This window comes from Barbus barbus, assembly GCF_936440315.1.
Source record: "Barbus barbus genome assembly, chromosome: 14".
Classification (NCBI taxonomy): domain Eukaryota; kingdom Metazoa; phylum Chordata; class Actinopteri; order Cypriniformes; family Cyprinidae; genus Barbus; species Barbus barbus.
Window position 1 is genome coordinate 7,456,602 of NC_136742.1, and position 13,997 is coordinate 7,470,598.

Below are 13,997 nucleotides of genomic sequence, written 5' to 3' on the forward strand. Positions count from 1 at the left end.
GTGCAGCGACTACAGCCCTCGCAGACAACAACACCGACGACAACTACAAATTCAAACACGCAAGGAGCCGGTCGTATTCTGAGCAAATGCTTGCCACGAAACCTTCAGCCGCAGATAAAATCATTCAGTGTTGCATATTTTGTTATAATTTATTCTGTAGATGGAATATATTGTATTTGTATCTGGTCTCTAATGAGTCCAGGCGAACTGAACACTGCTGGTCTGTTGGGGGATGTTCGGATGAGTTCAGCGGAGTTTGGGAGGGATTCGCCCCTCACAACCTCTCAATGTCTCTGTATTTCTTGCGTAGGATAGAGACCTGGTCTTTGAAGAGGACGGGATCCAGACGCAACTGAGAGTGAAGGAGAGGCATGAAGCCAAACCAGCTCGTGAAAGAGTTCATGCAGGACTGACGCTGTGCAAAGTGGTCTGGGTCAGCCCATCGAGACGCCTTTGAGCCCTGAGAGAGAGAAAGGGAGAGAGAGGTCTGTGTATGGTTCACCAGGCAGATTATGAATGAAAGCAGAAGCATGTTACTGGAATTGGGCTGGAATTGGGCAGCACTTTAGAAGACACTGACAAACAGAGCGAACATGGAGTGTTCATTTCACGACTCAGAGAACAGACGACAGTTATGGCCTTACATTCATGAGAAACACTGTAGAAGGATGTCTAGCTGCTTGTTAAAGAAGCTTAAAATGTGCTAATACAGACCTACACGCATCCAATCCCTTGGATATGCAGAGGAACATTAACATAAACAGAATTTTAGAGAAACTGAGAAATCACACAGAAAAATTTGATCAATCTGAGATTCTAATCAGCTAATTGACCCTTTGCAAAGACCTGCCCCCTTTCGCTACTGTTGGTACGTCTGACAAGCCATGTCGCTCTCACGCCACACATCATGTTCTCATACAGTGAAAAACATTTCGCGGAGCAACACACAAACAGACAAGACAGCTTACATTTTGTATGAAAAAAGGGTCAGCTTTCTGTTTTAAATAACGTTATTAGTTACAGTGCGAAATAAACATGAATGAACATCAGAGGGTATCTTGTTTCAATATGGAAAAATGTCAATACACGCCATTTTTCAAGTTTAAATCTGCCGACATCTACTCTCCAGAGTGGTTTGTTTGTCAGACAAAATGTCAGATTCAGCATTATGATTGAAAAGTAGTAAGCTAGCCTATGTTACAAGCTAATAACAAAAAGTAACTACATTGTACCTACAGTATTTAAGGGGGTAACAGCTTATTTTTTAAAATCAGAGCAGTACATTTCTGCCACAAAACAGATTCAGTAAGGCTGACAACGTTACATTTAATAATGTGACAAAAAATATGTAGTGTTTTGTAGTACCCCTTGTTGAAATGGTAGCTTGTTACTGAAAAAGCAACATTGATCTTTCAAACTACAGAAAAATGGTTATTACTTCAACAATATTGTACAATACTGTATAAAGCCATGATTTTTTTTTTTTTAGCATTGCTGGAAATAAGCAGAGGTGGGGGGAAATTTATATTTCAAATCATTATTTTTCTCAATACTATATGAATAATCTCATGTCAAGAGTCTATATTTATACTTACATTTTTATATTAATATTTTGAAAGAAAATTAATATAATGTAGCATTAGTTTTTTTCTTCTTTTTTTCAAAATGGAAGAATAATATAATTGCTTGAAATAAATGAATAAGAAACATTTGAGTAAAAGATCAGAATATGTCAGTTTTGAATGACTTTAAACTTAAAGAACTATGATATCAATACACTTATCATCTCATCTCATGACCCAGATATAATATAATACAATATATTAACAGGTTCCTTATAATTCCCACCCCAATTACTCACTAATCAGCAGCCATTCATTAAACTTGACTCATAGAGATGATATACTATTGGAAATAAAGTAAGAATGTACCAGTATTGAGAGAGAAGGAGAGAGACAGTGGGGAGAAACAGGTGAGAAAGACAGAGAGAAGGATAGCACTGCAACCTTGCTGTCAATCATTAATCTCGCCTTACCATGCAGCCATTAATCAAACAGGCCAATACTGCTGAATCAGATCCACACACACTCACAGCCCTGGGGCCCTCCATCCATCACACACTACACAGACGTTTCTGACCTCAATAGAGAATCACTCTGGATACACACTCATCTATTTACAACCCATACACACACAGATTCATACCTGCTGCATCATGGTCTCCTTGTATTGTTTCTTCTGTGTGACTTTGATTGGCGGTAGTTTGGTTACTGCGGAGATGAGGAAATTCATGAGGATGTCCTCACAGTTGGCCAGCTGGTCCACCATTGACAGCAGAGATGTTGGCAGGTAGTATGTGTACAGGTGATGATAATACCTGACCAAGAAAAAAAAAAAAAGAATGCATAAAGATATTAATTAGATAACAGAAGAGACATGAAAGCAAAAAACAAGGTAATTTTTCTGTAGGGAAGTTAAAACTGACCAAGTTTTTACTGTTTCATTCTGAATGCTGCTCAGAAAGCCTGCCATTAAAGGGACAGTTCACCTTAAATTAATTTCTCACCCTCATGTTGTTCTAATCCAAGACCTCTGTTCATCTTTGAAACACAAATTTCTGTACCTCCATTGAAAAAATCTTTAAGTTTCAAAAAGTCATGAAAACTTTGTATAAGTAATCCATTTGCATCCAAATATAGGGTTTTATTCTAAGTTTTCTGAAGAGACTTGTACTGTATGTGCATTCATCAGTGTTGATATGGGAATAAAAGCATATATTAAAACTGTTCATCAAATAAAGCGATCAAGTCCCCTGTCACAAATGGGTCAGACACAAACAGGTAAGTGAAACACAGGCAGGTTTATTGACTCAATGGAAGCAGATCGTGAGGAGCAAATGGCAGGTGAGAGTCTTGGAGATAATGTCAGTTCAATGGGTCTTAGCTGTGTATAGATGAGTCTTTTGTTGCAGGATCGACGGAGAGAGGGAACCAGGAACAATGGAGAAACGGTAGAAGATCGCTGGGAGTCTGAAAAGGTAAATACATACAGGCAAGTGCACACTGGGTCTGGGAACTGTTCGGGGTAGTGAAGAGTAGGCCGGACAAGGAGGGAGTGTGGAGAGTGTGCAGATATTGTGGAGCTGACGAGTGTTGACAGGTGCTGGTGATCAGTAACGAGGGGATTGTGATCAGGTGAGTGTCGGAGCTGATGACGGAGGTGGCTGTGACTGATGGATCCCTGACATCCCCTCAGAAGACTTGCTCAATTCATATGGATTACTTTTCTAGGTTTCATTAAAAATATGTGCATCTGTGTTTCGAAGATGAACGTCTTATGGCTTTGGAGCGATCTAATTGACTGATCTATTCACAGTATGAGCTTTATGTTTTTTTGTTCTTTAGATTTATGCATTATGCTTTGGCAGAAAAAATATAACTTAATAGAATGTATTATTTTTTTCTACACATTCATCTAATTATTTATTTTTTCTCCCACAACATTAATGTATTTTTATACATGAAATATGTAGTGATTTTTACTTAAGCAAGCACCCTTATATTTCCTTGAGACAATAATAATAATAAAAAAATATTATTTTATAGCATCATTCACTTACATGGATAGTCAACCAAAAATGAATCACCATTGTCATTTTGCTCCAAACCTGTATGCATTTCTTTGTTCTGCAGATCACAAAATAACTTATTTGAAAGAATATTTATAACCAGGCAGTTTTGGTTCCCATGTGGAAGTTCTTCAAAATATCTTCTTTTTTATTCCATAGAAGAGAGAAATACATGCAGGTTTGGAACAACATGATGGTGAGTGAATGATTACAGAATAAAATTTTTGGGTGAACTATCCCTTTAACAATCTTGTAATTATCTCATATTTTTCATATATTCTTTTAGGAGAAAAAACTTAAACGAGTGCTCCAAGAGCAACCTACGAGAAATAAAATGTTCTTCTGGGTGAGACTGAGACTATAGTCATGATATCCAGCACAGAGAGAGAGGCCATCCTGCTGTGAGAACCTCAAAAAGACAGATGTTTTAATTTCTGTGAGTGACAACTACTCTCTCTCGCTCGCCGTCCTTATTAAACCGAATCTCCTTTCCTGCCTGCAGATGTCTTTTCTGTCATTCTCTTTCCTTCCCTCTCTTTTTTCCCTCTCTCTTTGAGGGACAGCCATCAGAGCGTTCCTCTCAGCCCTGCAGGTGGCTTATCTCTCTTCACACGTTTATTTATGTCCTTTTCTCCCGCACACTTTAAGCTGGGGTCACTTTGCAGGTGGTGTGTCAGTTCGCTGACCAGTAGCAAAGCGGTTAATCTGTTTGTCGGGTGTGTGATGTGTCAGTCTGAAGGTCTGTTTTGACTGATGAGTTCAGAGACCTTCAGCTAAAACAAACTGTGAACTTCATCTCACCTGTGCCATTTATCGTTAAAATATGGCCAGTGAAGCTGTCAGACTGAACATTTATTACCTGCTTTAATATCAGCCTGTCTCTGAGCAATCTCTATCGCAGCAGGTCCCACATTCAGCTTTTACAAGCACCTGACACTGACCTCGTACCAGCCTCTTGTCCAAATTCTGTGAGAGCCGGAAAAAAAACCTGTGACCTGAAGATTCAACAAACTGTGAATCCCTGCTGTGCTGTTGTTAGGGTGTTGTGGATGGTGTTTCTGTGTGGTTGCTAAGCTGCTCTGAGTGTTTTTAGAGTGTTGCTAGGGTGTTCTAGATGGTGGCATTGTGTTTTTGTGTTCTTTTGTTTTGGATGTCTTTCTATTTTTCTTTCAAACATTCAACATTCCAACATTTTTCTTTCAAACATTCTTTCAAAAATTCAAACAATGTCATCTCTAGGATGTTGGTTAAAGATGTAACATTACTAACATTACAGATTCGTACAGTTTAACTGCCAGCTAACTTGCAAGATTTTGTATGGCTTTTAAATATTTAAAATGTTTAATAAATGGTATTTAATTAAAGTATCTAGTTTAAAACCTGTTCTTCACTCATCAGCTGAACAAGTGTATTTATTAAAAAACTATTTAACCAATTTTACAGAATTATAATGTAGGTATTAACATACTCTAGACTTTTTCTGTATGTCCATACAGAGCTGGGTGACAATAAATGTAGTTAGTAATATAATCCATTACATTACACAATTTAGGTAATGTAATCAGACTACTTTTTGATTATTTATTAGATTTATTTTTTACCTAAGTTTTTTATCACATTGATTTAAATAGGATACTCTCATCCCATATTGATATAAAATACAATGAGTAAGAAAATGTATTCCATTCATTGTAATTAATAACATGAAGTGCATAAAACATTACATTACTTTGTAATGTTTGTAAACTAACTGCAGGGGCTTCATAAGTTTAATGAAAAGCTAATAATTAGTTAAATCATAAAATGGAAAATTTAAGTCATTTTAGAATAACATCAATCAAAATAAAACACTTACTAAAATATTTTATTTGTTTACCTTGTCATGTGACCATCAACCAACATGAACTGTGAACATGCAAATGTTATACTTAATTATTAAAATATTTATTTTAAAATCTCAGGGTACAGTACTTCAAATACATATATTAAGTGAAAGATGTTCAGGTGACAAAGTTTGGTAATGCCTGTATTATATGCAAATAAGAAAAAAGAGGAATTAGAGAGAATCAATAAATTATGAAAACATTATTACTATTGTGTGAATAATATGTAATCATGTAATCAATAAAAAAGTAACTGTACTCTGATTCTGAATATTTTAAAATGTAATACAGTATATTGTCATTGCAAATACTTTTGGAATCTGATTACGTAATCCAGATTACATGTAATCAGTTACTACCCAGCTCTGCGTACATATTCTCTACAGCTAAAATAATTTATCCCATATACTGTAGTCTAGTGGTTCTCAGCCAGGGGGCAGGGGCCCACTAGGGGTCTCAGAAATCATCAGCAGGATGACACCAAATGAATAAAACAATGGTTCTAAATCTTTTTGATGTATTGTCCACCACAATATTTAAAGGCCCAACAATATAGGGTAATATATGTCCAGTGCGGCTTCTGCAAAGCTATTGTTTACCAACTTTTTTATGAGCAGAAACTGGCAGTGTTGTCACTAATAATTGTTTATTACACCAAAAGTTCACGTAAATATGAAGGAAAATCTAACCTTTACCCTGGAGACCCTAAAGGCTGGAATGAATGCTAGAGTAACTAGAGTGTACTAGAGCCAATTGTATCTTTTCATGATGAAAGATGAATTCACATTGAGATCACTAGAGAGAGACAACAGAGAAATATTTGTGCTAGGTTTCAGAGAATTTTACTCAGTCTAGCTTTATGTGGAACCAGTTGTTTCTTTCCTCAGGGAAATCAAGTCTTTTGAGATATCTTTAGAGGGACTTTGGTTCATGCCTCTGCATGATGGTCCAGCTATGAACAATGTTATAAGTATTTTTTTACAAGTGAACATGTAGCATGTTCTGGGCTGGGGCATGTGTTAATGGCATGTCTGACTGTTTAGATATTTTTCCTTCTACATAACTCACTGAGGATTGCTTTAACAATTGCAAAGGAAGAGGAATATAGTAAGAGAATACAAGCTTTTTGTGAGAACACAATAAAATTATCAGAATATTTCACACAAACATTATATGAGGTTCACTGGTAGACATTTCAAAGGTTTTTTACAGTAACTTACTGGCAACCAGTAAGTTACAGTAATTAAGATTTACAGTTGCAAACTGTACTGTTATACAGTTAACTACTGTAAAAAAATCTAATTTATCAGTATACTACTGTAATTCATTCAATTTAATATAGATTTACATTACATTTATATTTAGTTATTTAGCAGACACTTTTATCCAAAGCAACTTACAAATGAGGACAATAGAGATTTTATAATTTTTATATAGAATTCATTTTATTTTTACTCTACATCTAGTTTGAGCGACGAATGGAGCTCAAGCGTAGTTCAGGCAGACCACGGTGTGACTGCAGCATCAGCTGACGCTCAGCTGATTGTAACTCCTCCCACTACAATTAATAAGATATATAAGATCATCCGTTCTCACACTTGCCATTGTCTGTCGCACAGACATGCGCTTAGTCAGCCTTGAGTTCTGTCGCACAGACATGCGCTAACCCTCCTCCATCCCCAACTCCTCCTCATGCAGATCCATGATCACTTAACTGCTCGCCCACGGAGATATCACCTATCCTGCTCATGTTGCTCAATAGTTCATATTATCCAGTACGGTGTTACTCTACTTTGTGTATATTACTGTGCATATTAAAATATCTGCCAATTGCTTAGGCTTCAAGGGGGGTTCAAACCTCAGTGCGTTTTGCCTGTGGATAGCTCAGAACTGAACCCTTCAGAGCGAAGCCTGGCGCCAAACATAAAGTTCAGGACCTCTACAATATTCTGACATCGAACAAAGTGGTCCTGACTGAAATAGGTATTACTGGCATTCAATTAAAACAGACACAATAATTACAAAATATCAAATTCTTTATTTAAAACATTGCATGTATAACACTTAAAAATACAGTCTTCAAATGCTGGAACAATGCATCTTCATCATTTCTCTTGTCTTAGGTCGTTTTGCAGTGCATTATATTGTATCCTCTGGATTTATCCTCACAAAGAATCTTTAGGCAACAGAAACATAATGGGGGAAAAAGACAAGCAGCCAAAGAATACATAGCCATCTGCAAAACCCAGGTACGACTCTAAAACGTGGCCACCACCTTTGCTCACCATCCATTTTGTTAGTGGCAGAAATATCTTCTCTGAAAAACAAGAAGTAGAAATGGCACACTTTTAAAAGGCAAACCCCATAGAGATTACACAAACCTCTCAAAACCATAGTTTTTTTCTTACCATGAATTATCAGTCTCAGGGTGGATGGCATGCTCATGTCTTTTTTGATGCTTCATTGCAGTTGCCTTTAAAACACAAATTAAATTCTATTAAAAACTATAACAAACTAATTCTAAAACTATATAGTAATAAAACTTGTTAAACCTAGCAAACATAAGATTTTATTTTCTCAATAGGCAACTGGCCAACATTAACAACTAACACCTGAACAAATTTCACATTAGTTAACCTAATGGTAATATAAGATAAGCGTTGCTCATTAAAAAAAAAATAATTCAATAATCTGACAAAAGTCATTTGAAACGACAGCGCAGTTTACCATAGTAAAGTTTGTTACCACCATGTTGATGGGTAAATGTTACTAGGTTAATGCAAAAATAGGACACAAACACAGACGAACGTACACATATTTTACCTTGCTTGCTGGTCTTATTCTCTCGTAAGGAGCATCGACACAAAGGGCAGATGTTCTCCGGAACTTTTCCACTTTCGTGGGTTCATCCCCGAGCAAAACCAGCTGTGCTGCGTCCGTGTCTTCCTTGGACACGAGTGGTGCGGCGCGGCGCGGCGCGGCGCGACTCGATAAAAGACAATATAGAACCCATTATATATACTATCTACAATGGATGCGGACAGGAAAGTGAAGTCCCGGTATATTTCTGATGTACAGATGTACTCTAAGCACTAGCGCTGTTTCTTGCATGAAGGAAAAATGGATTTTCCAATCATTACAAGTGATGTAGCACATCCAGTGTAGTCAGTCCCAAGTTGTTGTGGTGTTGTTTTGTGTGGATATATTCATACATTATTCATTAATTTTTTCATTAATTGCAGGATAAATCGAGTCAATTCAAATGTAAGAAATGAGGAAAATAAAACAACCTCAATAGAATGGCACCAAAGAGGCCGTTACAGGAAATACAGTAGTATACAGCAATTTAAAAAAATACAGTAAGTCTCTGTATGTGGGGTCTGACGTCACAGAAAATTCCCATGATGCAAAGGCTATTACAGTTATTTACTGTAAAGGCAATTTGCAGTATTATACTGGGCGATATACAGTAAATAACTGTAGAGATTACAAAAATGTCTAACAGTGTTGTTTCTTTATTGGAACAGATTCGTAGAAATTCAGCATTACATCTTGCTCACTAATGGATCCTATGCAGTGAATGGGTGCCATCAGAATGAGAGTCCAAACATTGTGAGTCCAAACATTATCATAATCCACGAGTAATTGACACAACTTCCGTTTATCGATTAACTTCTTATGAAGTGAAAAGCTTTGTGATTGTAAGAAACAAATTAATCATTAAAGCTATTTTAACCATCACTTCTGGCCAAAATATGAGTCCATAATCCACTTCCTCCAGTCAAAAATGTTGATGTGAGATGACAATTCCATCCCTTGTTGTATTTATTCACTAAAAATTCTTTATCATTCCTCTCAAATGTCATGTCACCTTCTTGTATACACAAGACAAGCATTAATAGCATTTGAAGTTAGACCTGGCTCTATGGATCTTCACCAATAGTTGAATTTTCAGTTAGTGTTATTTTTTGGTTATTGTGTATGTAATGCCCTGTGAAGAAGCTAAGCAAGTAAGCAGATTAAAATAAGCAAAGGATTTTGCTTATTTTTGTAAAGGATTAGTAAACTCAGCTAATCAGGTTGTATTAGCTATGGCAAACTGCCTACGGATATTTTCAGACGACGCACACTTTAATCCACAACTGTTCCTGGGTCTCTGAAACAATTGGAGCAAATTAAACAAGAACTAAAGTTAAATGCAAAAAGTTTCATACATTTATTTCCGCCTTTCATTCTTTCCTCACTTGCTGTTTTTATGGAAACCGTGAACTTCAAGGTGAAAAAAAATACATTTATATCAATAAGTTCATTGAAACTACACTTTATTACTATTTTTGTTTAAGAAAAATTATGTAATTATTGTGAGTTCCCTATCTGTCGGTCACTCCGAGTCACGTCGGTGACCGACGAATTAGGATCGCTTAGAGAGACCAATCCACTACAAGTGTATCTAAACGAGCCGATGCACATTGGCATGCAATTATTGCATCCAGCTGCCGCTGATCACAGCGTGAGTATAAGTAGGCAGCAGGTGCAGCGCATATTCAGCTTTTCGCTTCGGAGCCGAGCGGTTCATCGTTCTGCTCCTGACAAAGCCTATCGACTACTGTGTCTGACAGTCAAGCACGCTCTCCGGAGGTCTCTTGTGCTGGTGTCACGGCGCTTCAGCGGCGGTGGTTCCTTCCTTTCGAGTGGATTACACACATCGGATTGCACTACCCCCTGATTGTGTTGCAAGTGGCCATCTGCCCTGTGCCCTTCAGCACACTAAAAGAGTAATTTCTCTAAAAGAGCATTCACGGATGGAACATCTTTTTAAAGACGCGTCATTTTAAAGATGCCCTTCCATCCGTGTGTTTCTGGGTGCGGTCGTTAGCTGGCTCGCTGCCTCTCGTGTCTGGGCATTAACCTGTTAATCTTGGCCCCCCCCCCCCATTTGGGGCTTCACAGGTGAAAATAACCTACCTAAATTAAAATGGTAACAGTTCCTGACAAAGTGTGCTACACAAACAAATTAGGTATCTATGGAAAGAAGACACTCTAGGCTTTACTATCCATCATCCAGAGTTGATAATGCTCAAAAAGATAAAAAGTTGTAGACACTGACGTGCCATGAAAAATGTTTTTCCACACTGAATGTTTTTTTATTTATATACAAATACATGAAATAAGTCCTGGAGCAATCCAGAAAAGTAATGGGTTGAAAGCCACGTGTCTCATGAGTTTATATTTCAAATTTGAAGACGATACCATGAAAAATTAGATTCCTGCAATATTTTTTCTGAAAATATTTATAGTCCCCCTAGCCCCTCTGTTTGAGGAAAAATAACCACCAGAATTGCAGTAGAATCTTTTGTTTCATTTTTCCCTTCCACTGGCCTCACGGTCAGTGGTACCCAAAAGCTTGACAAAAGAGCAGTTTCCTCTATCTCTGGGTCCCCAGAGGGGATGGGGAGTGTGGACGAGCCCGTCTTGATTCACACTCACCCTCCTCTCTTGCCAGTGAGCAGCTGTGTGCGGTTCGGGAGTGTGGTCAATCGTACTACTCACGCACCCTCTGCCAGAAGGCAGGTGTGTTGCACACACGCTGACCCTGCTTCGGACCGGCAAGGAGACGCCCGAGCAGGGTCCCTGCGTATCCTCTCGCTGCCCCACCGCGGGTACGTCGGTGGTTCCGCTGGTGCTACTTGTACGGTTTCTGGGAGCCTGGTTAGCACTTCCCAGTCCATCTCGTTGGCTCTGTCATACCGTCAGACTCGGCTATGCGATTCAGTTCGCCCGGCGTCCTGCCAAGTTCAGGGGCGTCCACTTCAGTGAAGGCGGTAGATGCTCCTGTCTTGCGTGCAGAGATCGCAGTCCTCCTGGCGAAGGATGCGATAGAGCTGGTCCCTCCAGCCGATATGAGGACGGGGTTCTACAGCCCCTACTTCATTGTACCCAAGAAAGGCGGTGGGTTGAGAATCTTGGATCTGCGTGTCTTGAACACAAGCTTCCGTTCAAGATGCTCACACAGAAACGCATCTTCGGGTGCATCCGTCCCCGAGATTGGTTTGCGGGGATCGACATGAAGGACGCGTACTTCCATGCGTCAATCCTTCTGCCCCACAGGCCATTCCTGTAGTTTGCGTTCGAAGGACGGGCATATCAGTACAAGGTACTGCCCTTCGGGCTGTCCCTGTCGCCCCGTGTTTTCACGAAAGTATTGGAAGCAGCCCTTGTTCCCATGAGAGAACAGGGCGTTCGCATTCTCAACTACCTCAACGACTGGCTCAGTCTCAGGACCAGTTGTGCGAACACAGGGACTTGGCACTCTCACACCTCAGCCAGTTAGGCCTTCGGGTCAACTGGGAGAAGAGCAAACTCTCCCCGACGCAGAGGATCTCTTTTCTCGGTATGGAGTTGGATTCAGTCAATCAGACAGCACGCCTCATGCAGGAACGTGCTAAGTCGGTGTTGAACTGCTTGACCACTTTCACGAACAGGACAGCGGTCCCACTGAAACAATTTCAGAGGCTCCTGGAGCATATGGCAGCTGCGGGGGCAGTCACGCCGCTGGGGCTGCTTCATTTGAGACCGCTTCAACACTGGCTCCATGGCCGAGTCCCGAGGTGGGCGTGGCAAAGCGGCACCCACCGGGTCCAAGTCACACCGGCTTGCCGCCGAACCCTCACCCCGTGGTCAGATCTCTCGTTTCTTCGGGTGGGGGTGCCCCTGGAACAGGGGTTTACACAGATGCCTCCACCAGTGGCTGGGGCGCCATGTTCGACGGGCTTGCAGTGTCTGGGGTTTGGACGGGCCCCCAACTGCGCTGGCACATCAATTGCCTCGAGTTGCTAGCAATACGCCTGACCTTGATCCATCTCAGGAGGCGCTTACGAGGCAAGCACGTACTGTCCGCACGGACAACATTGCGACCGTTGCGTACATCAACCGACAAGGTGGTCTATGCTACCGTCGCATGTCGCAACTCGCACCGTACTGGCCCACTCGGACTTGGTTCCCAGAACTGATGCTCTTCGTGACAGCCCTTGGCAGATTCCTCTGAGGAAGGATCTACTGTCTCAGAGACGGGGCACCTTGTGGCACCCGCGTCCAGACCTTTGGAAATTTCATGTCTGTTCCCTGGACGGGACGCGGAGGGAGCCCCCCCCCGTTAAAACATAACTGTGGTTTATCACACCTGAGTTCGGTTTCTCTAGCCACACCCAGGCCTGATTACTGCCACACCTGTTCGCAATCAAGAAATCACTTAAATAGGACCTGCCTGACAAAGTGAAGTAGACCAAAAGATCCCCAAAAGCTACACATCATGTTGAGATCCAAAGAAATTCAGGAACAAATGAGAAAGTAATTGAGATCTATCAGTCTGGAAAAGGTTATAAAGCCATTTCTAAAGCTTTGGGACTCCAGCGAACCACAGTGAGAGCCATTACCCACAAATGGATGAAAAATGAATTCAGCTGTCTACCAAAAAATCCTCAAGGACAATGTCCGGCCATCTGTTCATGACCTCAAGCTGAAGCAAACTTGGGTTCTGCAGCAGGACAATGATCCAAAATACACCAGAAAATCCACCTCTGATTGACTGAAGAATAACAAAATGAAGACTTTGGAGTGGCCTAGTCAAAGTCCTGACCTGAATCTTATTGAGATGCTGTGGCATGCCCTTAAAAAGACGGTTCATGCTGGACACCAAGGGAAGTCGGTGGGTAAGCATGACTTGGTCTTCGGGTTCCTTAGGGGGGCAAGAAGGTTAAATCCTCCACGGCCCCCCTCTATACCCTCTTGGCTCAGAGCACTATAGCAGGGCCCATTTGAACCTTTGCAGACAGTTGAGCTGAAGTTTCTTTCAATGAAGATTCTGCTCCTGCTTGCATTTGCCTCCATCAAGAGGGTAGGGGACCTGCACGCATTTTTGGTCAACGAAGTTTGGGGCCGGCTGACTCCCAGGTAATCCTGAGGCCGCGGGCCTGGCTATGTGCCCAAGGTTCCCACTACTCCCTTCAGGGACCATGTGGTGAGCCTGCAAGCACTGCCCTCGGAGGAGGCAGACCCAGCCCTAGCTTTGCTTTGTCCCATCCGAGCATTGAGATGCTACGTTGACAGGACGTAAAGCTTCAGGACCTCAGACCAGCTCTTTGTCTGTCACGGAGGCCGGCAGAAGGGGAATGCTGTCTCCAAGCAGAGGATGGCCCACTGGATATCAGGCACAGGGTGTGCCCTGCCCATTCAGGTTGAGAGCCCACTCTACTATAAGTGTTGCATCTTCCTGGGCGTTGGCTCGTGGTGTCTCGCTGGCAGATATTTGTAGAGCTGCTGGCTGGGCGACCCCTAACACGTTCGCTAGGTTCTATAGCCTTCGTGTGGAACCGGTTTCCTCCTGTGTTCTCACCTTAAACGGGTAGAAGCACAGAGAGGCTCCGGTTTCGGGTCGGCTTGCTAAAACTGCTCCAGAGAGTCCTTACTGTAGACCCTGTCGAGCTCCT

General features: G+C 41.0%; 1 protein-coding gene across 1 annotated transcript in view; it reads right to left on the reverse strand.

Moving 5' to 3' along the window:
• Positions 1-274: 274 nt before the first annotated feature.
• LOC306879830 (exostosin-1-like) overlaps positions 275-13,997 on the reverse strand; it is a gene marked incomplete at both ends in the record, with an annotated part of 331,067 nt that continues 317,344 nt past the window's right edge. The window contains 2 exons of the mRNA XM_079433032.1: positions 275-460; positions 2,206-2,377. Coding sequence (XP_079289158.1) covers positions 275-460; positions 2,206-2,377 — 358 coding nt within the window. The remainder of the gene's footprint in view (positions 461-2,205; positions 2,378-13,997) is intronic.